Source organism: Rhyacophila brunnea, unplaced genomic scaffold, assembly GCF_057557595.1.
Source record: "Rhyacophila brunnea isolate RB1 unplaced genomic scaffold, BYU_Rbru_1.0 scaffold_17, whole genome shotgun sequence".
Taxonomy (NCBI): Eukaryota; Metazoa; Arthropoda; class Insecta; order Trichoptera; family Rhyacophilidae; genus Rhyacophila; species Rhyacophila brunnea.
Genome location: NW_028232827.1, coordinates 909,555 through 933,394, shown reverse-complemented (window position 1 = coordinate 933,394; position 23,840 = coordinate 909,555). Strand labels below are relative to the sequence as shown.

At 30.5% G+C, this 23,840-nt stretch overlaps 1 protein-coding gene across 1 annotated transcript; it reads left to right on the top strand.

Annotated features, from left to right (window-relative positions):
* Nucleotides 1-14,910: 14,910 nt before the first annotated feature.
* On the top strand, nucleotides 14,911-22,357 carry LOC147073525 (serine protease persephone-like). Its single transcript, XM_085944650.1, has 6 exons — nucleotides 14,911-14,998; nucleotides 17,478-17,596; nucleotides 18,616-18,759; nucleotides 20,092-20,207; nucleotides 21,061-21,212; nucleotides 22,199-22,357. Exons 1-6 carry the CDS (start codon nucleotides 14,951-14,953, stop codon nucleotides 22,355-22,357), a joined length of 738 nt encoding a protein of 245 aa, XP_085800776.1. The 5' UTR covers nucleotides 14,911-14,950.
* The last annotated feature ends 1,483 nt before the right edge of the window (nucleotides 22,358-23,840 follow it).

Genomic DNA, 23,840 nt, shown 5'->3' with positions numbered 1-23,840 from the left:
ATATATATAAATTTTATTTTGTATGTTTTAGTGGTATATAATATTTTGTTAGTAATGTATCCATACAACTCATTTCTTAGATATTGGAGTCATGAAAGGATATTATAAAAAAATGGGGCGGCATTTTGTCAAGGGACGTCACTGTATCGGTTAGTTATTTTTAATTCATTAAGCCCTGCCTAACTAAAACATACTCACTATATCTGTTATACTATAATATAAATGCTTTTTCTGCGTTAGCGATCCTCCAATTTTTTTTACTGGTACGCAGGTCCAAAAAGATTAAGGATCGCTGGATTAACTCTCTAATGCAGTCAAGTTATCGTTGGGGTTAGTATATATTTATTATAAAGTGATGACATATTCGACTCACTGTTGCGGTTTACCTCACATTGGATGCACTAGTTAATATCAGTAGGTACATACTTGTAAGAATTCACACGCAAAGTATCAAATGAGCGGAATGACCTTCACTGACCTTAGCAATGAAACAACATGCCGACTCACCTTTGAGGTGATCCCCGTTTTTTCAGCAATGCGTTCGGCAGAGACATTCACCTTAAAATATAAAAAGTCCCCACATGTTATGTAAATAACATTAGTATTGTAAAGCGGTTTTATTATACTTGAAGTGAAACTATTTTGGTTGCGGTAAAAGTAATAAATAATATAACATACCTATAGGTATACTATATTATTATCGGGGGTAATAGGAAGCTGCTTGGTAGTCCCCGATATTATGAATATCTGTTCTGAAGGTTGCGGATGTGTGCGTGACATGGAGTGTTTCGGGTCGTGATGAATAATACACAGACATGGTATTTTCATGGTTTTATATTGTGGTAATAAATATAGTATAAATACGGCACAGAGTAAATGACTGTCACATTTATATTGGTTGAGTTGGAATATTTACATTATAATTTGGAATTTAGATTAAGTGATACGTGGAACAAGGGCGTGTTGTCGACTACATTGTTGAAAGGCCAAGATGCAACTGTTCTAGGACGGTTGAGATGCAACCGTTTCCTTTTCCGTAGTTGTCTATGGTCTATCAATGATCATAGACAACAACATGACAATTTGTAGGTTTATACGAAACTTCTGCAATATAACTTACTGGAAAAAATCCAAGTCAACATTCTGGTATGTGGCTCGAACTCGTTCAAATAAATGTTTCTATTTTTTGATTGATTGTGTATTGCAGTGACGTCCCTAGACAAAATGCCGCCCCATTTTTATACAGTATTTTTTATCATTCTTTCATGACTCCAATATCTAAGAAATATGTTCTAATATCTGTAATGATATTATGTTCAGTTTGAGATCGCAAAGGTTTAGGCTTAAGTCGATAATCGATGACAACGTGACGCTTCGATACAGACTAGAATCGTGGATCGGAGTGGTAGGTGAGACGCTCTGGAAGAGGAGGGTGCATCTTTAATTTCGACGACTTACGTGCGTACTGGTTAATATCTCAGACTGTAATTATTCGCAAATTTCCGAGTGAGACAGAGATTATCAATATAATTTTTTATCGTGAATATTTTACAAAAATTATCTCGAAAAAATAACTATAAAGGATAACAAGGCTTCAAAATTATATAAATAGATTATCTACAACGTTTAAGGAGTGTCCAGGATCATGGTTTGAAAATACAATAAAAACTCAATTTTGACCTTCGACGAGCATGTCCCCCCTTAAGATTTTTTACGTTTATTAATTTTTAAACGCATTTATAAAACCATCAGTATAATTTATATCGACATTATTTTAGTGAAATATTTACGATAAAAAATTATATTGATAATCTCTGTGATCCCAAATTTTACAAGAATTAGGCATTTTATTATTCAAAAAATGGGCAAGATTAACACATTTGAAGATAATTCTAAAGATACTGATTATAAGCTATGTCTTTGACCATTCAAATGTGATAAACATCCTATGAATAATGCTTGCTTTATAATAATTATTGACATAAGAATAAGGTAGTGTCTTTTTGAAATACGCCATTACTTTTGGCATTCCCCAGTGGTTAAGCTACAACATACGGCCGTAGCCATAAATGGACAAACTAAAACTGAAGTAAGGAGTAAGAACATGTTAACGCACGTGTTTGAGCATGTACCTAACCGATTTTATTTTAAACGGTACATGTTCAAACACGCGCGTTATCATGTTCTTACTCCTTACTTCAGTTTTAGTTTGTCCATTGTATTGAATAATAAAATGCCTAATTCTTGTCAAATTTGGGATCACAGAGATTATCAATATAATTTTTTATCGTGAATATTTTACAAAAATTATCTCGTAATAAATTATGCTAATGGTTTTATAAATGCGTTTAAAAATTAATAAATGTAAAAAATCTTAACACCACTGCACAGTTATGTACCGAAATATGACTATATTCTAAAACATTAGAGCGATAGGTTTAAAAGAATACTATTTTATGTAACAAAAATACTTTATGCAGTCATCAAATGTTTAAAATAACTATAAAGGATAATAAGGCTTCAAAATTATATAAATAGATTATCTACAACGTTTAAGGAGTGTCCAGGATCATGGTTTGAAAATACAATAAAAACTCAATTTTGACCTTCGACGAGCATGTCCCCCCTTAACACCACTGCACATTTATGTACTGAAAAATGACTATATTCTAAAACATTAGAGCGAGAGGTTTAAAAGAATACTATTTTATGTAATAAAAAAATTTTATGCAGTTATCAAATGTTTATAATAAATATAAAGGATAATAAGGCTTCAAAATAATATAAATAAATTATCTATAACGTTTAAGGAATGTCCAGGATCATGCTTTGAAAATAAAATAAAAGCTCCATTTTGACCTACGCTGAGCATGTCCTCCGTTAAGAAGTACATTTTTAGCTATTTAAAAAGGTGTCTGTATCATTTAATGAAATAAAAGGGGGGAGGCGCCAAGATTATAATTTTTTTAAATGTAAATAACATAAAGTTTGAAAACCACTGATCTACGATCTATTATCAAAACTAGCAGTGATTTACCATACTCTCTAACCGTCATTCTTCAATTAAAAAAAAAGTGTTATATTTGCTTGAGTCCATGGTAAAATAATTACTAAAAAGAACTTTTTATATACAACGTTTTTAAATTTTCTGTTGAACCATATAAACTTGACTTGACTAGCTTAAACGATCAAAAAAATTTGTACTTGACATGTCATATTGATTTCCATAGTAACGCACGTATATATTAATAATTTAGTTGCTAGACCCCAGACCCCTTAGCAACCAATAATGGTGTTGAAATAACTTTTCATACAAAACAGAGTTAACTGAAAATGAATTCAATTCTACTTAAAGATAGCTAAAAGTATTAAAAAAAGCATTGGCATCGTGTTCTGGTATATTATAAAAGTTTCAAATGTCTAGCTAGTCGGGAAGTTAGTTAATAATCGATAGCAAGATTTGTACCGGACAAAGAACCACCGGACAAATAAAAATACGACCTAATAAAAACGTTGTAATAAGAATGTGTGTGAAAATGTTTATTCTACGGAGCGCATTGACTAACCTTCATGTAATAATTGACAGATGCATACAAATTCATTTTTTTAGAATATCAAGAACCAAATTTATTAATTTACAAATTAAAAATTCAAGAGATTCACATGAAAATAAAAGTAGAAGCCATATTAGTAAAAAAATATATATATACAAGAATTATAAAGTACGCCGAATGAGCTAAGTAGACCCTCTTTTAAGAGTTTTCAAAACAACGTCCACCTATACTCATTCTCACGTAGGTGGAACATATCAACATCCGAAGCGATTTGGTTGATCAGAGCTATTGCCCTCCCAATTGGCATCACCAATTGGCAGATTATAGCTGCACCTTGGAATAACAAACAACTGATGCTCCCGATTTCTAAGATAGTTTTCATGGACACACAGGTCAATACTACCAAGAATGGCAGAGTTGTCATTTAGGCACAGTGCGTATAAGTAGGTAAACATCGAGGCAAAATGTACATATCTTCTAACGTTTAGACTACAATATGTAAGCATTCCCAAGAGAAACTCAATTGGATAAAGCCACGAGTAGTATCCATACAACCTCAAGTGAAGGAGTCTCAAACATTTATTTTGAACTCACTCCACCATAAGGTCGTATTTCAACTGATTAGGGACCCAAAAAATCAACCCACTCTCAAGCCGGATGTGTAAATCATTCCACGTTAGAGCAGGGACAAGTCACATTACAGTGATTGACCAATACTCGACAAAACAACGTAAAAATACAACGCTTACTATAATTATTATTAAAAGTGAACATGTCATCGATTTAAAAAAAAATGGTACTGCTCGGTTATCAGGAATACAGCGGAAAACACATTTTGAAAATAGCCGATAAACTGTATTATTTGTTAGGTTAACCTAACCTAACCTAACCCAACCTAAACTAACCCAAACTAACAAATATATCGGGTATTTTCAAAATGTGTTTTCCGCTGTTTTCCCCATAACCAAACAGTACCAAAAAATGATACGAATATAATAGGGTATAAGAGGGAATGTGAATGACATGCTAATTCAATTAACCATTAATAGATATTAAAAACGCATCCACAAAAATAGATCAACAATACATGGTGATATTATCAAATAGGTTAACCGCATAAAAATTACAATAACAATATCCACAAAAGTTTCCCTTTTACCATTCACCTTCAAATATGTGGTGAGTGTCAAAAGATAAATTTTTCAAGACTCTGGTGGTAAATGGCATGCGCAGAACTCCTGGTGTAACTACTCCAAGTTATTTCTGTTAAAACAAGATGAAGAACAAACTTTCTCTCTCTCCCAGCTTATTTATCCAATTGAAAGTCGGAAAGACTTTAGTAGCTCTTCCATTTTATCTGGGGATTGCAATGACAGTATTCCAAAACCGGAATCCCAGTATATTTCATTAAGGCGATACCTCTGCCTACCAGAGGCACCTAGCGTAAAAATACGAAGCTTGCAATTTCAGATATTTTTTTGATAATTTACAATTTAAGCTATATTAATTAATAAATATGTATCTGAGAACATTATAAAGAAAAATATTTTTTATTTTCAGTCAAAGATATACTTTTGTAATGTAAAAAAAATGTTAGTTTAATAAGTTTTCTATGTTTTGTTTTATAGATTTTTGACTGATTCATAATTTTAATATTTTTTATATTTATTTTAAAAAACATCGATTTTTATAAAAATATAAATGTGTATAACTGGAAATCCTTTTTATTTAACTATATGAAATCTTTTTTAAGTATGCTCCTAATATAGAAACTCGAAAATCAAAAACCAAATATATTTAAATTAATAAAAAAACAATAAAATGATTATTTGACGACGCGATTTATGGTTCGATTTCGTTGTCCTTAGTAATTAGCTAGTAGTATGTTTCGATTTGCGGAAGAAAATTGCATTGTAAGTAGGAATTCACTCACTGCGGATTTTAGAAGTTGTCGAACGTACTTTTAGATTTATCTGAAACTACAGTTAAATACGTTTACGTTTTTATTATAATTAATGGCCCACCGTGGTGAATATTTCATGATATACTGCCAAGTAGAAAAGTCTACAGCCGAACATGAAGATAATGATCAAGACTAGCAGGACTCTATTTGCGATAAACTAACCTTTCTTAGGGAGTATATTAATTTGAAACATCAATAAAGGTATTTGTCAAAAAGTCACATTATGGTTTGGTAAGGCAGGAGTAACATTGATTTAAAAAAAAAAACTAACCTACACCATCGGCAATTTGTACTTTTAATTCAATGATAATAATTAAGTATGACTGACAAAGTGTGCACTATTTTTATCGGATCTTCACAGCCTATCGCCACCATATTACTATATGATTGAAAAAGTTTAGTGTGCACTATTTAACTCGAATTGTAATAGTCTACCTCCACCCTTCGCTATTGATATTTATAATATATTATATTATATTATGTTTGAAATCAATGTTATGCAGGGTTAACTCGCAAAGCGCGACCTTTCGCTTTCCCGATAATTCAAAGCAGGACCATAAGATTATAAAGATGTAGTAAAATATTATAGGTACACTTTTTATGTTGACAATTTAAGCTGTATTAATTAATAAATATGTATCTGAGAACATTAAAACGAAAAATATTTTTTAATTTAAGTCAAAGATAAACTTACGATTGTAAAAAAAACAAATTAATAATTCAAGGCGTTCACAAAATGACGAGAGCTCGAATAGGTAACCGCATATTCTCTCCGTCCTATTTACACGGCCCATTTACCATTTTTGACAGCTCGAGTTGATGGTCTATATACGATGTACGTACCCCTGTTCAAATTGTACACTAGAATAATTGTATCTTTGTCTCCACCTCAACTGTATGGTATTTATCGATCCGAAAATACCACGCAGCACAGCACGCATCACTAAAATGAGCCCAACACTCTTTCCGTGTGTTTGGTCATGCATCAGCTCTCTGTGCCATACATTACTTTACTTTCCTAGTAATCCTTACTTTTATTTATTTATTTATTAAAAGACAACAAAACATTGTGGATGTTCACAACATGAGATTAACATTATAAGAAATATTACGCTTACAAAAGAGACGAAGAAAATAATAATAATAAAACAAACAAGCAGAAGTTCTACATCCGGTCTTATTAGTGTTTTGTACTAGATATTAATTCAATGCCTTGTTACGTAGTACCTTTATTATAACTAATCGATAATTTAAGTAGTAATTGCTTAAGAATCATTAGATACTCGTATATTCGTTTACTGCCATCCTAAGGTAATGTTTTTTTTAAGCTAGAAAAAATCATTCTGCCGGGTATTCCTAAGTAATTAAGTTACCCGCTCAAATATTTTACTTGCAAAAAATGCCATTTAAGATTTACAAATTTAAAATTTCAAAAAGTCTTACTTACAAGTGGTGTCTCATAATGTTATGCTAACTCCTGGAACTATACCTTGTAATCATTGACGATTGATAGGTCGTATTAAAACAATATAGTTTTTGTTAATAATATGCAAACAGTTGAATGAATTACTTATCGCAATGAATTAATCATACATTCTATTACCATCTGATTTGTGTACACACTTTAGGAAAACACAAACTAAAACAGATAAGAAAATTGATGAATATTATCATTTTGTAACCGCAAAAACTAACTTATATTCCTCGTTTAACTTACCTATATAAACCAGTCGCTTGCGGAATTCAAAATCATTGCACAACCGAATCCCATACAACAGTGTCGTGTATTTTAAATACTATCTCTGGCTAGTGACTGCATACATTTACGTAAAATACAAAGATCATTTTACTGACTCGTGTATTAAAAATATTAATAGCCGTGTGTTAAAAGTTTCGGAAAATTTATTTTATTGAAACCGTAATAATATATTGTAAAACACATAAAAATGTTCAAAATACCAGTGGTTCTTGTTCTTTTTGTGGTGGGATTTGCGGCTGCTTACAATGGTGGTAATAATCGTATTTCTGATAATATTCATTTTTCATCATCGAAACAGTCGCTTCATGGTTTTTCAACATTTATTTTCATCCCCATATTGATAAATAATATTACATGTAATAACTGAAAATTTTCTTATGTGTTTACATTTTTAATACTGTATTTTAAGGCGATATCTTTACCTACCAGAGGCAACTAGCGAAAAAATACAAAGCTTGCAATTTGAGACATTTTTTTGATAATTTACAATTTCACCTGTATTAATTAATAAATACGTATCTGAAAACATGAAAAAGAAAAATATTTCTAAAGTCAAAGATAAACTTACAATTTAAAACAAAAATGTTAAAAATGTGAATTTGTCACAGGGTCCCATCTTATTATTACATATATTTTATGGTCATATTTATTATTAAAATTTATTTTATTAATTTTTGTATGCTATCCCTAAAAGATTTTTGACTAATTCATTATTTTAATATTTTTTTTATTTTTATTTTAAAAAACATCGATTTTTATAAAAATATAAATGTGTGGAAATTGAAATCCTTTCTTCCTTCGTGCCTCTGGTAGGTAAAGACATCGCCTTAAGGTTAAATTTATCACAGTAAATTGTAGAAAATGAAAAAAGAATTTTACATTTTTTTTAAATATTTAATATTTTCGAAATTGATAATACACTTCATTAAAAGAGTTTTAACTTTCAATTTCTCCTTGTAAACTGACAAAAAAACTGCAAAATTGTAATAAATAACTACTAATAAGTAGTAACTACGTAATATTGTCATTGTGTCATTTATAAAACAAAAGACATCATAAATCTTATTAAAACTAAATATCTATCAAGAAATTATCAATTGTGTACATATATTATCAACACAGATCATTAAAATATATTTACTATATTATATCATTTAGTTTCTTTATAAATAATTTTATAATACGATATTTAATTTAAATATATTATTTCTAAACTAAATCATTTTTTTTCGATAGCAAAAGTAATCAATTTTTTTTAAATATCTATTATTTTCTGCATATTAGCTTTAGTATAAACTATTATTATATACATACATAATAAGACTAAAAGTTTCAAACCTGTTTACTGTCATGAAAAGTTTTTTGTCTATAGTCGGAATGTTATTAATAGCATTGTGCAATCTTTATTTTATTATGCGAAACATATTATTTAAACAACGGCCATGTTTCTTTTATTTTTAAATATAGGTTTATTATAATTTAACAAGATTTTAATAACTAATTCGATGTGTATTTTTATTTAAAAATATCAAGAGTCAATTAATGCAAATTAACCTCAAATTCAACGCCGATTTGATTTGTCATTCGATTAGAAAACGACAGAAAAATTTCAATTGTTCTCAAAGTGTTAAAAAATACTAAAAATTATTTTATTTAATATTTTTCAGTTGGAAGCCCATGTCACGCGAAAGACTATACTTGGGGGACGTGCGTTTTAGCAAAGAACTGCCCCGAAGTTTATGAGTAAGAATATTATATTTTTTATTAAATTTTAATTCTAAAACTATACGATTAAGTTAATTATAAAAAAAACGGATTTTCTCTTGATACTGGTGTAGTGTAGTAATAAATATAATAATTTTCAGTGATTGTTCAGTAAATACAGTAAACTGATACGTAGTACCTTCCATGTTTCTGACAATGTGTAGAAGTTACCAAATTTAATGATACGTGGCAGTAGTATCATTGCTTATTACCAGTGTATTGCGAGTATTAGTTCTCCAAACTGCCGCGCCTTATATTAAAGTTTTAACAGTATAATAGCATCGTTAATCGAATATAGAACAAGAATAGACAATTCCATATGAAACATGCAATTCACGGTTTGTATATTTTCGGTTACTTGGCAAATTATGAAAACATGTGTAGGTATTTGTACAATAATCTTGGCCACAAGTCTTTTCCAGGTATTTGTCAGTAAATGTTGACGTGTCAGCCTGTAATATGAATGAACAAGTGGCTAACGTCCATTTCTCGTAAAAAAATATTTTACTACAATCTCTATTCTGTGGATATCCGTTTGATATTATAGGCATTAGATATAGTTGGAAAAATAATGTTCACATAAGTCAAAGGACAGCGATTTTCTTTATGACTTGAGCACGAATATTTCCCAAATACACTAGTCATGATAACGATAATTCACTTGTGCGCTTGCAAAAACGCACAATAATTTTTATAACCGCATAATATAAAAATCCAGTATTTTCCTATGTTGGTTTAGAACTATAATCTTGAACGACATATTATTATTAAAGTTGTTTCTCTCAAAATAGGTATTGAATCATTACAAACATACAGTCTGAATATAACCATATTAATTTTTCTATCACTTCTAATTAAAAAAAAAAATTATTAACTAATAAAACATGTATTTCATTCATAAAGTAAACAGTTTTAGTTTGATTATGACATATTATGTTTAGCAATGTTTATAATTTGAATGAATTAGAATAATAATTTATATAGTATTATTTATCTACTTTTTAAATGTGCTAATTTACCCATCTCAGTGATATTTTTTTATAAAATAACTATCGTGAATTACCGCCAAATAAAAACGCTTTGGAAATATTATGTCAATACATAGGTCATAATAAATTTGCCGTGGGCAGCTGGTGTATTTACAGCAATACGTATTTATCACTAGGCACTTACTATGCATAGCGCATTTTCCCAGGTATTACCTATAATGGAAAGGAAATTCCTTTACTAAATCACTGTAGACTATAATAATATCACCCACATTTTTCAATTCAATAATTAATTGTAGTCAAATATTCCAAGCCGTAAGAATTATAATACGAGTATAATACCAACTCTATTTTACAACGTTTTCAATAGGTCTTATTCTTATTTGTCCGGTGGTTGTTTATCCAGTACAAATCTTGCAATTTATTTTTAACTAACTTCCCGACTAGCTAGACATTTAAAACTTTTAGAATATATCAGAACACGATGCCAATGCGTTCTTTTAATACTTTTAGCCATCTTTAAGTAGAATTGAATTCATTCTCAGTTAATTCTGTTTTGTATGAAAAGTTATTTCGGAAGAAATTCGTAATCCAATCCACTATTATTGGTTGCTAGGGGTCTGAGGTCATAGCAACTAAATTATTAATATATACGTGCATTACTATGGAAATTAATATGAAATGTGAAAATGACATTTCAGTATTATTTCTATCAAGTACAAATTTTTTGATCGTTTAAGCTAGTCAAGTCAAGTTTCTATTCAACATTCAACAGAAAATTTAAAAACGTTGTATATAAAAAGTTCTTTTTATCTTGTATTTTTTTATAATACTGCATAGATTTTTTTCTATATTATAACCGATTTTATTTTCACTTTTTTCAAAACAATATTATCTTTTGTATCCGTATAAGATATAACTTTGGCTCATGCGTGAAGATAATAAAATAATACGTCTAAAAAACACACCCACACAATAAAATTGTCATTATTCATAAAACAACGATAGACAAAGTTGTAATAAAGTAAAAAAAAAAAAAAATTAGCGAAATAGTATCTGTACACGTGCATGGACTCACTGGTACCAACAGTGTGTAAATTAAACTATCGCGATAATAACTGGTAACACGTAAGACTGCTGACTGTCTCGCCTGTCTCATTCTTCAAGCATAAAGCTGAGTACTCATTAGCGAGCCGTAATTGTAACCGTTCGAGTATATCCAGATACTATAACCATCTCTAGATGCAAAATAATTATTTATTAGGCTTGCGAACTAATTATTTGGAGTCCATACTGGTTGCTGTAGGTACCTGCGGGTCTATTCTATACTTATCGAACACTAAATTGATAAATAGTATCAAACTTAGGGTAGGTTTGTATCAAAATATTAGCACTTATTGTAACAATTACACGAAGCCGGTTTTTATTGTTGCAATAAGTGCGATATTTTAACAGCAGCAAGATAGGTGCTGTTAAAATATATCACTTATTGCAACAATAAAAACCGGCTTCGTGTAATTGTTACAATAAGTGCTAATATTTTGATACAAACCTACCCTAAGTGTGATAATATTTTTCACTTTATCACTTTAGCGGTCGATAAGCATAGAATAGACCCACTGGTCACAGTTACGGATATTGAGTACCCGCCATAAGCGAGAAGCGTTGTTTTTATAGCATGGTGCTATTTGATAGGTTGTGAAAATCGTTCAAACGACAAAATACTCTGTACGGTGTAGTTCATTTTTCCGGCAGGCTCGCCACCAAAGAACAGATAATAAATAGAAAACCGATAGGCTATGTTCAATACGCCGCATCTTGATGCAGAGTTTTGAATGTGTGAGTGTCCTACGAAAATGAAGCACGCATTATGCACGTGCAATAATGTGTGTAATACACCAACATTAAATGAGCGTAAATGCATAAACCGAGAGCATGTTTCTCAGTATTCGACGTAAAACGTATTCTTGACACGTGTGTAAGTTTAACCCGGATTCTTCCTTACTCGAGTCAGTTACCTGCTATCGCCTTAACCGTTATGTATTTCAGTTCCCATTATTTCTGAGTTCACTGCTTGCCACTATCGTTCTACTGCGCTTTCGCGTAAAAAATTAGAAGCTGCTAAGCTTTTTTGATCCATTCATGCAATCTTGCAACTTTCACGATAATACTTGAGGTGTCTGGAAACAAAAACGTCAGTTTTTTAAAATTGATAAAAACAAAAATGGAATTGTTTACCAGCTGCCACCAGAATATTGCCATTTTTGTTTCTACCGATTTTTAAAAACTTTCGCTTTTGTTTCCAGACACCTCACTGCATTTGTGCATTTTATTGTTATGACCGGGACAATAAGTATTGTCAGCGGTAAATCCATGAACGCGTAAACATGGTATTATGTTCATCCTATATTTTCTATGTTATATTAATTACAGTTGATTTTTGTTTATTTTTCAGACAACTGAAAACTCGGAGGACTCACAATAATCCAAGGTGTGGCTTTGAGGGTTATGACGAAGTTGTCTGCTGTTCCCAGAAATCTTTATATGATGGTAAATTATATACAAAATAAAATCTTATTTTTCAATATCAATCATAATTCATTAGTAAAAAAAAATAGTTACGAGTATTAAAAACTCAACACAGCAAACATCACTTTATTAAGAGATTGAATGTTGCTTTTTTCAAAGACAAATTTATAACAAAGAAGTTAAATTTGAAGCAATTGGTTTCATACTCGGTTACTTCCATATTCCGCGATTTTGAGACAATCGCAAAAAAACCATCAAGTATATTAATTATAATTCTAAAAAGAATATTTTCTTTTTGAAAAAAAGGTTCACAGCTAAATAAATAACATACAAGTCATTCAAATTATTAAACAACCGTGTTTAAAATTGTTTGAGAAATATTTTAAACAAAAAAATTAAGCTAATGAAAGCAGTACAATTCATTTCCTGATTAATATAATTTTACCAGTAAATGGAAGTAAATTAAATTCGATGGTTTGAAGATTGACAATTGAGACAACCGGCTTTGAAGCCGATAATTAAATGTATTACTTGTGACATTATATACCTACATGCATACTTCTTGTGTCAGAATGTCAGATAATTAATTATATTGCCCTGCTACAATTATGTATTAAATACTTACAACCGGTAAAAAAATGTTGCAATATACAACATGGATAAAATAATTATTAGAATAGTAAAAAATAACCACTATGGCAACAATAGATAAAGCCGGTATAAATAATATAAAATGTTTACACGTGGATGTATGTAAGGTAAAATATTTGATCTTGTTTTGTGAAAACAATAAATTAATAAATTAGTTTCCTTGTAACGCAGTAGCAAGGTTCATCAAGTATCGAAGAGATTAAATTTGTATTTTCCGACTTATACGCGGTGTAAATGGAAACGCTCCCACTCTTGGCAGTAGTGACTTGTGTCTCCTTGACAATAATTTTATTATCTTAGATATCGGGAATATCCCTTGTTTGTTCTCCCAAGGTACAGAACTAACCTACCATTGATAATGCCAATTGGAAGCACAATAAAGCTTCAAATATATTATGATGCACGTCGCGTACTATCACGCGACGTCACAGTAAGCTGCCGCAACAGGAAAAAAGTTTGTAATGTCGTTTTTCTTGGTATTTAAAATGTTATTAGACTCATCTTCCGAAATCACCAAAAAGACAATAAGGTCACCTAACGCGTACCGCACTGCGTCGACACCCGCATGACTCAATGAACGTTTTTTTATCATTTTCTACATGCCTACACATGTTCGTTTTTTTACCGGCAGGTTCGCCATTATCGTTCTACTGCGCATGCGCAGATCTTACTTGTGCATTAAAATTCAGAAGCTTACAAACTTGCACGTAATCTTGCCAACTGCAGGGTAATACATGTTTACCCATACAGTTTCTTAATGTGAACAGTAAATCCATACACGTGTACAGGCGCTATATTTCCAATAATATACAGATTTGAAGCGACTAGTTTCAAAAGCCCCTCAAGTGATTTTAGGTTGTTCTGAGAAAAATGAGAATAACGATTATAGGTAGTTTTGAGAAAAATTAGAAAAAATCATATCTATTAAATCTGTGAACTTTATGTATTAATTTTTAATTCGTTACATTCTGAAGGGTATTTTGGCTTTCCATTTTATGGGTATTTGAAAAGCAAACCAAACCATTTTAGCGGGTTTTGAAATTCACCCTATTTTTTGCGTATGGCATTGACGGTTTATAGTGTTTTTTAAAGTTCAATCATGATATAAGTAACAAAAATATCCAATTTAAATACATATTTAACTCAAAAAATTTTGAAAACAGTTTTAGTGTCTTTTGAAGCTAGGCGTTTCATTTTCTTGATGCTGTATTTATTTTATTTGTATTTATGTTTTAGTATATCTAAATGAAATCGATGGATCTACGGGGACAACCACACCATCTCCTACAACTAAAAAGAATGTCGCTGTAGCAAAACCAAATTCCCAAAAACTGACCAGAAAATCAGACATAGGTAAAACTCAACATTTATTTCACAATCTATCATTACTATTGGCTTCCGCCATAAGAGCTAAGAGATGAAAATATAATATGCTAAAAGCTGGAACGTTTTCTGATCACTTCAAACTGGCTTTTCGAGTTTTTTCGTATTCGAAGTTCAAAATTCGGCACACAAGTGAGAATGCCGTGGCAATACATTCTATTAATTGATTCGTCATGAAAGATTTCCAGATTAATATGTAAAAAAATGATATCGTTTATCTACTTTTCGGGATAATATAATTTAATAACAATCATCGATGAATTCTGACGAATACTGTATGTAATTATTAATTAATATGTTTTATTATTCTACAGCCTGCGAGAAATATGTCGCGGATAAACCTCCGCCTGTATCCACAATGATAATTGCAGGGACAGAAGCATACCTGGGTGAATTTTCGCATATGGTAAGCATATAAAATAACATAGCAACTGCTTAATCTCCAAACCGGCTAACTCCGTTTAGGACAATGACATTAATATGGACGAAGCATCTAGAAAATAAAATGACACTCACTTTGTGACGGGTCTGCCGGATGGCGAAATTCATATTTTAATATCGGTATCCTACGCTCAAATGAACATTCTGCTTGCAAGCGGTCTGGCGACACCGCTGGGTCTGCCCATACAAAATTTCTGACTGTCAGGTTTCGACTCCACCGTTATTATTATGTTACAAAATGCCAATGTGCCTAGTTAAAAATTGTAAAAAAATCTACTAAACACTCCAAGAAAGATGGGATATCACTTTGCATGTGTTAGTATTATTTATTATTTATAAAATGCCATTTTAAGATATTGATGAATGTTTATTCAATGCAATTGAATGACAGGAACCATTGGACAGTCAGTCGCCTGTGATTCGCTGAGCTCACTGGCGTCTAATCTCCGAGAAGTCGTAAGTAACCGAGAACCTGTTTCTAACGCAATGAGTCATGACACTAATACGCCATTACAATAAAGGTTATATTACTATAAATTCTCGAAGCTTGTATCGCATAATGGAAACGGATACGTCAATGGTCACGTGACATCTACCTATACATCTGTGAACGACTTTCATGCACAATTTCTCGTGCGCGCCGGGTATGAAGTGAGTCGTCCATTTAATATGTCATTGGTTTAGGAAAATTGTTCAGGAAGGAGAAAAAACTTAATAATTTAACTATCGAGCGGAATTCAACAATTATTCCAAAAATACACTTTGAAATATTTTCTCTTAAAACAATTGCTACATTGTGATTAAGGATTGCAATACCGGTATTAATTTATTTATCGATACCGAAATACCGGTTTCAAAAATCCAAAATACCGATATTTTTGGTATTAAGAAAGCAGAATGAATTTAATGTTATTTTTCATTACTAACTCCTATATTGTATATTATTAAATTTATTTATTGTATAAATTTTTTGCTGCCAAAATGCAAATATATGAACTGAAACCAACAAAAATTAAATAATATTAAAACAAAATCCCTCATAAATACTTATAAAATTGTCGCGATGAATTTACACATAACATAATATTTCAAAAAAGAAAACATTCGTTGCAAATATTTCCAATTATTCTTTCATCCAACGTTGATAGTAGGTAGGTAGATCCAACAAACGTTGAATTTCAGAGATATTTTTCTGAACCCGGTAAAAATTAGCAGTTTTAAAATAATATTATGATCTATACATATTTACAAATGTCAACATAATAAATGTAGTATATACTTTAGGTTGCTATAAAATAGTGTTTTAAATATATTAAATACCTAGTTTTTTTTTATTGATATGTTCATCTTTTTTCTGTAAATTTTTTTGATGAATACCGGTATTGATACCGGTATTAAATAATAAATACCGAAATACCGGTATTGATATATTCATTCGTTATTGCAATCCCTAATACTTGCGATGTTACTTTTGCAAAACAAATGCGTACTGAATTAAAATCTTTAAATATAAAAAATATGTACATTTTTATTATTATGCCCTCTTCTGTGTATGCATTATTCATTGTAATTATATTGTTGTTTTTATTTAATAAAACGCATTTTTTATAGTACTTATTCCACTTTAATTAATATATTAGGACCGGTTTCGTCCGCCTCAGTGGGACATTTTCAACTATAAGTACTATAAAAAAATTGCGTTTTATTAAATAAAAACAACAATACAATGCAGTTCCACCATGAATTGACAGTTAACAAAATAAAAGAAACATTGTAATTATAGAAATTTCGTTTTGATTTTCATACCGTTACCCCCAACACAAACGCCGATTTATGGTATATGTTATAATCTATATGTTGTGCATTCACTATGTTTGCCGGGAGAAAACTGTTATATTGATGACCAACCGGGTGACTTTATTTTCAACCGTTATATTATTCAAATCAATCGTTTGTTTATTTTATTTTTACAACAATATACACCTAGATAGCTTGATATTAATATAATGTATGGTGTTTTGAGAATATTTCTAACCTGATATATCATTATTTACTAGCATCGTGCTGTGACCTTTCCTTATAGGGATGCTGTCAGCAAAATAAACATATTAAAACAGTATTTACCTAAAATTAATAATAAAATAGAAACATTAGAAAAACATATTTAAGTGAAATTCAACATACAATTGCACCATTAATACGTCATATTTATTATCATATTATAAACACTGTTATTTGCATAATGATTATAATTCTATTACGAATTAACCGACAGATCAATTGAAAAAAATCATATAGGCTTTTTAAAAGTGAATATTTCCATAATCTTCACTACCTAAATTCTATAGCTACCGGTGCCCATTGACAAGTAGGGGTGGATTGGTATTTTTTTGTAAATACGAATTCAGATGTATTTTTAATTTGTGTTAACAATATTTTTTTAGGTTAATTTGGGTTACCCTGATGACGCAACTGGAGGCATCATGTTCGATTGCGGAGGAACGCTCATTTCGGACCAGTACATTTTGACAGCTGCGCATTGTGTCGTTGAGAAAAGCGGATTGTAAGATTTTTTATAATAATAAAAGTACTTAATAACAAAGAGACGCTGTGAAAATTATCTAAAATCATTATTGTATAGATATTATTCATTATGAATTTTCAGTGCATTGTAATATTTCATCATTTAGTGCTCCCAGATCGTGGGAATGTTTTTCTCTTAAAAAAAAGTGAAAAAAAAATTGTCATTATCAAATGACCATATTATGGGATAAATAAATCTTCGATGGTTTCCTATTTTTTCTATGGCAAAAATCAATTCAGGTATTTTTAGATTATTATGTTTGCTTGACTCCACATTATTTAAAATTTTCGATTATGACTTGAGTGCTTCACAACCATAGTGAAGTCCATTCTGGTTATTTTGAGTGAGCTAGGTGCAAATATAAAATTTAAGTATTTCTAATTCTGTAAGGGTATGATTGCATTAATTCTGAAGTTTTATTTTGAGCACATTTAAGTTATTATGTAAGGGAAATCATACCCTTAAATACTAACATATTATATTTGAACCTAGCGTACTCAAAAATAACCAGGCTTGACTTGGTTCACTATGGCTGTGAAACACTCAATTGTCAATGAATATTTGTCGTGGGGATTTTTTTGTGCTATTAATTAATAATTTTTAATGTTGCAAATATAACGTAAATAAATAATTTAAAATCACATATTTTCATGTGGGTATTTCTAATTGGAAATTACATTTACAAATGATTTGCAACCCCCCGTTTAAACCATAGATAATGGACTGATGCATATTGAGTAGAGGTGGTGGTATTTTAAAACGAAGTACATTGTGCTCACGATAGCCGAACGACAAAGTCATGGATCTCGTGTAAAATACCCGGGCCTAGAAAATTCACATGTCTGTTCTTACCCAGCGCATGGACCGAAGAGGTTCAACAAGTGGCTAACATCGATTTCTCGTATAATAAAATAAAAAATCTCTTAATGCAACCTTCCCCATATGCTTTTAGAATTGAACATGTTAATTAACTTTTTTTTCATTATTTTTCGTTTCAGCAATCCCCCGACGGTCATTCGCGTCGGAATTGTCGATATGGAGAGCAATGACAGCAGAGGTGATACAGATTATTTGATATCTGAGATTATCCCACACCCGAACTACACAGTCAGTCGGAATTACGACGATATAGCTCTATTAAGGTATGCCACAACAATACAAAAAATATACATACATCTGATTGCATTGATGTCTCGTTGTCGACATTCAACTATAAATTTCATCGTTAAAGAATAAAACTATTATCATAGACGCAAACCAATAAATTATCTTTGTTTTTTAAGGGGGGAGGCTTGCCAGCAGAGAACCTAGCGGAAAAATACGAAGCTTGCAATTTGAGATTTTTATTTGATAAATTACAATTTCAACTGTATTAATTAATAAATATGTATCTGAAAACATAAAAAAAGAATTTTAATTTTTTTTTAATTTAAGGATAAACTTACTGTTAAAAAATGTGAATTCGTTGCAGGGTCACATCTTATTTTTACATTATAGTTTATGGTCATATTTATTATTCAAATTTAGTTTATTAAGTTTTCAATTTTTCGTCGTTTAGATTTTCGACTAATTCGTCGTTTTAATATTGTTTATATTTATTTAAAAAAACATCGATTTTTATAAAAATATAAATGTGTATAACTTGAAATCCTTTTTATTTTTACCAAATTTTATTTTAGTTATGGTCCCAATATTGAAGTTCGATTTCATTTAAATAATATGGATTTCAAGTTATACACATTTATATTTTTATAAAAATCTATGTTTTTTAAAATAAATATAAAAAAATATTAAAACGATGAATTAGTCAAAATTCTAAACGACAAAAAATTTAAAACTTAATAAACTAAATTTTAATAATACATATGACCATACAATATAATGTAAATAATAAGATGTGACCCTGCAACGAATTCAAATTTTACTACATTTTTTTACAATTGTAAGTTTATCTTTAAATTAAAAACAAAATAAAAAATCTTTTTAGCGTTTTCAGATACATAAATGTATTTAATTAATACAGTTAAAATTCTAAATTATCAAAAAAAAAATCTCAAATTCCAAGCTTCGTATTTTCCCGCTAGGTTCTCTGCTGGCGTGCCTCTCCCCCTTAATATAATTAGTTTGATATAGTATTAATTATTAATAGATGGTAATATAACATTGTTTTAAAATTTAATGATTGGTAGATGGCAGTATTGATTTAAATTTTTGTTATCAATTAACGCAATTTAATATGGTTGATAATAATAGCATACGTATCCGAGAATGCTCTGTGCAAATCGACCCAAATGAAGATCTAACAGGTTTTTTTATTTATTTTTATTTTCTGAGACCATTGCCATTTTAAACTAGTACATTATACTAATATACGTCTACCACCGTCGATTTTTGACACTAATATTCAATTATTATTAGGAATTTAACATTGTGTCACATAATATTATTTACTGATACATTATTTTTATCCACAGATTAAATCGTTCAGTTGTAGAAAACTCCTTCGCTTATCCAGCTTGCCTTGGTACTGACACAAGAGATCCTGATGACGACATGTCCATCACTGGCTGGGGTACAATAAATATGAGAAGTAAGTAGACAAAAATATGTACACTTAAATATTTAAAACAAAAGCCAAACGAAACAACTGCGATTTCAATTAATCAATAATAGATATTCAAATTTCGAACTCAAATTTACCACTCTATCTCATTCAGTATAAAGCGCGAATCAAATTGAGGTGCATGTCGCCTACTGTCACGCTATCGCGGTGACAAATTTAGTCTACGGTTTCGTCATTTTGCAGAATATTTTGAACCATCACCATCTCTGTAAATTCTCTAAAGAATGACACTGATGAAGAGTGCCTACTATAATGTATTAGTAATTTGAATTATTATTAATTATTCATGCTAATTTCAATTAATTTTAACAGTTTCTACGTGTGAGTGTGTTAAAATTACTTGCGCCATGACATCCATAGATAATATTTTGAACACAACTCAACCTGCAGACCATAGATAACAGTCAACATTAAACCGTGATTTTGACATGACAGTCAAAAACTTTAGGCATGTAGAACATAGTACAAACGTTAATTGAGTCATGCAGGTGTCGATGCAGTGCAGTTCAACGTGAGGTGACCTTATTGTTGTTTTGGTGATTTCTGCAGATTTTGCTAACTGATAATGTTCATTAATTATAGTTTTAAAATGTGCTACGGAATGGGAGCATTTTAAACACCAAGAAATACGATATATCACACTTTTTCCCATAGCAGCAGCTTACTGTGACGTTACGTGATAGTAGGCGACATGCACCTCAATTTGATCAAAACTTAAACTGCAAAATGGCGCGTCTACGACGATTAGCAGTTGTTCAATGACAGATAGATAGTTTAATTAGACCCAATGATTGTTATTAATGGTGTTCTTTCTTTGTAGCGGTAGGTAAGAGCAGGTATTTGTTGAAAGCAAATGTCACCGCTGTGCCACTTGCAGAATGCATCAACACGCACAAGGCCTCAACGAGAATTCCGAATGGATTGAACGTCAACCAACTTTGCGCGAAGGACAGTAAATCAGACACATGCGGGGTAAGTAATCTATAAATTATTATGCTATCAATCCTCCATTATTAGTTAAGTTTACTTCAACTCGGCTACGCTATACTTATCCAGTATGCATACGGGCAGTCATATAACACTATCCCAATGTCATTCTTCAATTTGAACAAAGTTATGATAGTTGGCTGTGAATGCTTCAAGGCTTATACTTCAGCTGAGGCATGCTCTAAAATGATCGCGACTATGTGACGCGCGTATTGTGCAAATGACGCGTGCCGAATAAAACATAATTTGCCATAAAAATTCAATGTGCGTCCATTTAACGTTATGTTTATTGCGATATTAATAATAATAATAATATATTCATTAACATGTTTGTTTTTTCGAGTACATGGGTAAAATTTTTATTCATCTTTACACGTTATAAGAATATATTCCTCCGACGCCATCACAAAACAAATTGACATGCTCACACCTCGACTACCGCTTTCCGATTGGCGATGAGTACGAAATTTCGTCGCACCTATCGTTTAAAATTATTTTCCGTTTCACTTATGTGTGCTCCTAAGTCTACTATCACAAAAACATACTCAATTTCCTATTAGTTATAAAAATGATAAGTTTTAGTCTTCGTTTGGGCACTCATTGTACTCATCGTCCAACAAAATATCTCCTACTGAGTGTCTGTAAGATGAAACTACACCTCAGTTTAAAGCACGAAGATTCACATATTATTTTTTCTCACTCATGTGGCAGGCCATGAGTGATAAAACACTCAACGCAAACAGTGACAGGCCTTTGCTTGTTGTCTCTTATTATTTCTGCAGGTAGATGCGTTAATATAATATAATCGATTTAATGTACAAGTTTTGGATTACAGTAATGCAGTTGATACTTAGTGCATGACCAAAATATTGTCACATCTTCCACATATACACGCAGTTCCAACATTTTTCCACGGAATTAATTGAGAAACGCCAACACGTAACATTCTAATTTTTATTTTACGATTTCAGGGAGATTCTGGTGGTCCACTTCAAATTCAATACACCGAGTTCGTGCATAAAGTCGTTGGAGTGACGTCTTTCGGCAAGGGATGTGGCTTTGGAATACCAGGCGTCTATGCGAGGGTTTCCAGCTATCTGGATTGGATTGAAAATATCGTATGGCCTTGAAAACCATAGATAAAGTGGCAGCGCAACGGGAACAATAAAGAATATATTTGATACAGCTTAAAATCATCACTTAATTAATAATATTTATTGTGATATTTTAACATTTTAGTGTAGGAATAAAGTAAAAATAATATCGATATAGCTTCATTATATTATATAGTGTCTCCTATTTGAAGATATGAAGCCCCTAGTTTCAAAACCCCTTAAAATGATTGTAGGTAGTTTTGAGAAAAATGAAAAAAACTCATACCTATTAAAACTGTGAACTTTAATTCGTACATTCTAAAGAGTATTTTGGCTTATCCATTTTAGGGGTATTTGAAAAGCACACCCAGCCATTTTAGCGGGTTTTGAAATTTACCAAATTTGTGATCATACCTACGTATTGACGGGTTTTGGCGTTCATTCTTTCGCCATCATAATATAGGTAACAAATATATTCATCGAAATACATAATATCTAACTCGAAATTTTTCAAAAACCGTTTAAGGAGAAATTGAAACTAGCCGCTTCATATTATATTATATCGCAGGGAATACAATAGTTTAAATAATGATAAGTAGTTTCTCATTTTCTCATTTTTTTTTACAATTTTAACTCAATTTCAGTTATATTTTTTATTCAAAGTTCTCTTTAACATAAAACCTGTAATTAAAGGTACAAATACAATATAATGTAATTATTAACCGATACTTATTATGTCACTGACCAAGAGTTTAGTTCATACTACTCGTATTTTTAAATTTAGATATTACATAAAAAAATAAGTTTTATATTTTTTTTAATCTTCGGTGCTTAGAAATTAAATGTTATTTTAATTATTTATAATGAAAAGTCATAAATAAAACAAAAAAGCTTTAACTAACAATAAGTATCTAATGTTAAGGGAGACTCATTTTATATACTTAGCTAATATTTTTAACACATTATCACTAGGCAGTATATTGTATTTATTTATTGATCTGTTAATAATTATTTGTATTGCAATATCTATTTTATATTTGTACAACAAACAAATAATTAGCTCCAAAGGTACTTCTTGTCTATGACTCAATATTTACTGAGCTAAGTCCATCACTATTATGTATACATACAGTGAATAAACATTAGTGCCAAAAGTGCTCAAAATGCGTAGCTATCAAAATCGAGAAATACTTAATTTCGATTCAAATAAGTAATTTAATCAGTTTATTTGTTTTTTTTTTTTATTAAATTACATGATATATAAAGCACACATTTAGACCGTCTTATAATCTATTTTATAATAATTACTGTGTATAAATTAAAAATGCATAATAGTTTTTTTGTGTAGCCCGAAACATTACTATCAAGATATAACTTAAAATATCGTTGAAATAACAAAAGATTTATTTGATTATTGAACAATTTTATATTTTGTAAAACCTTTAAAATAAATATATTGTGTACCTACATCTTAAAAAATGTTTAGTAAGAAAAAAGAAATAGAAAAGGAATTATTTCG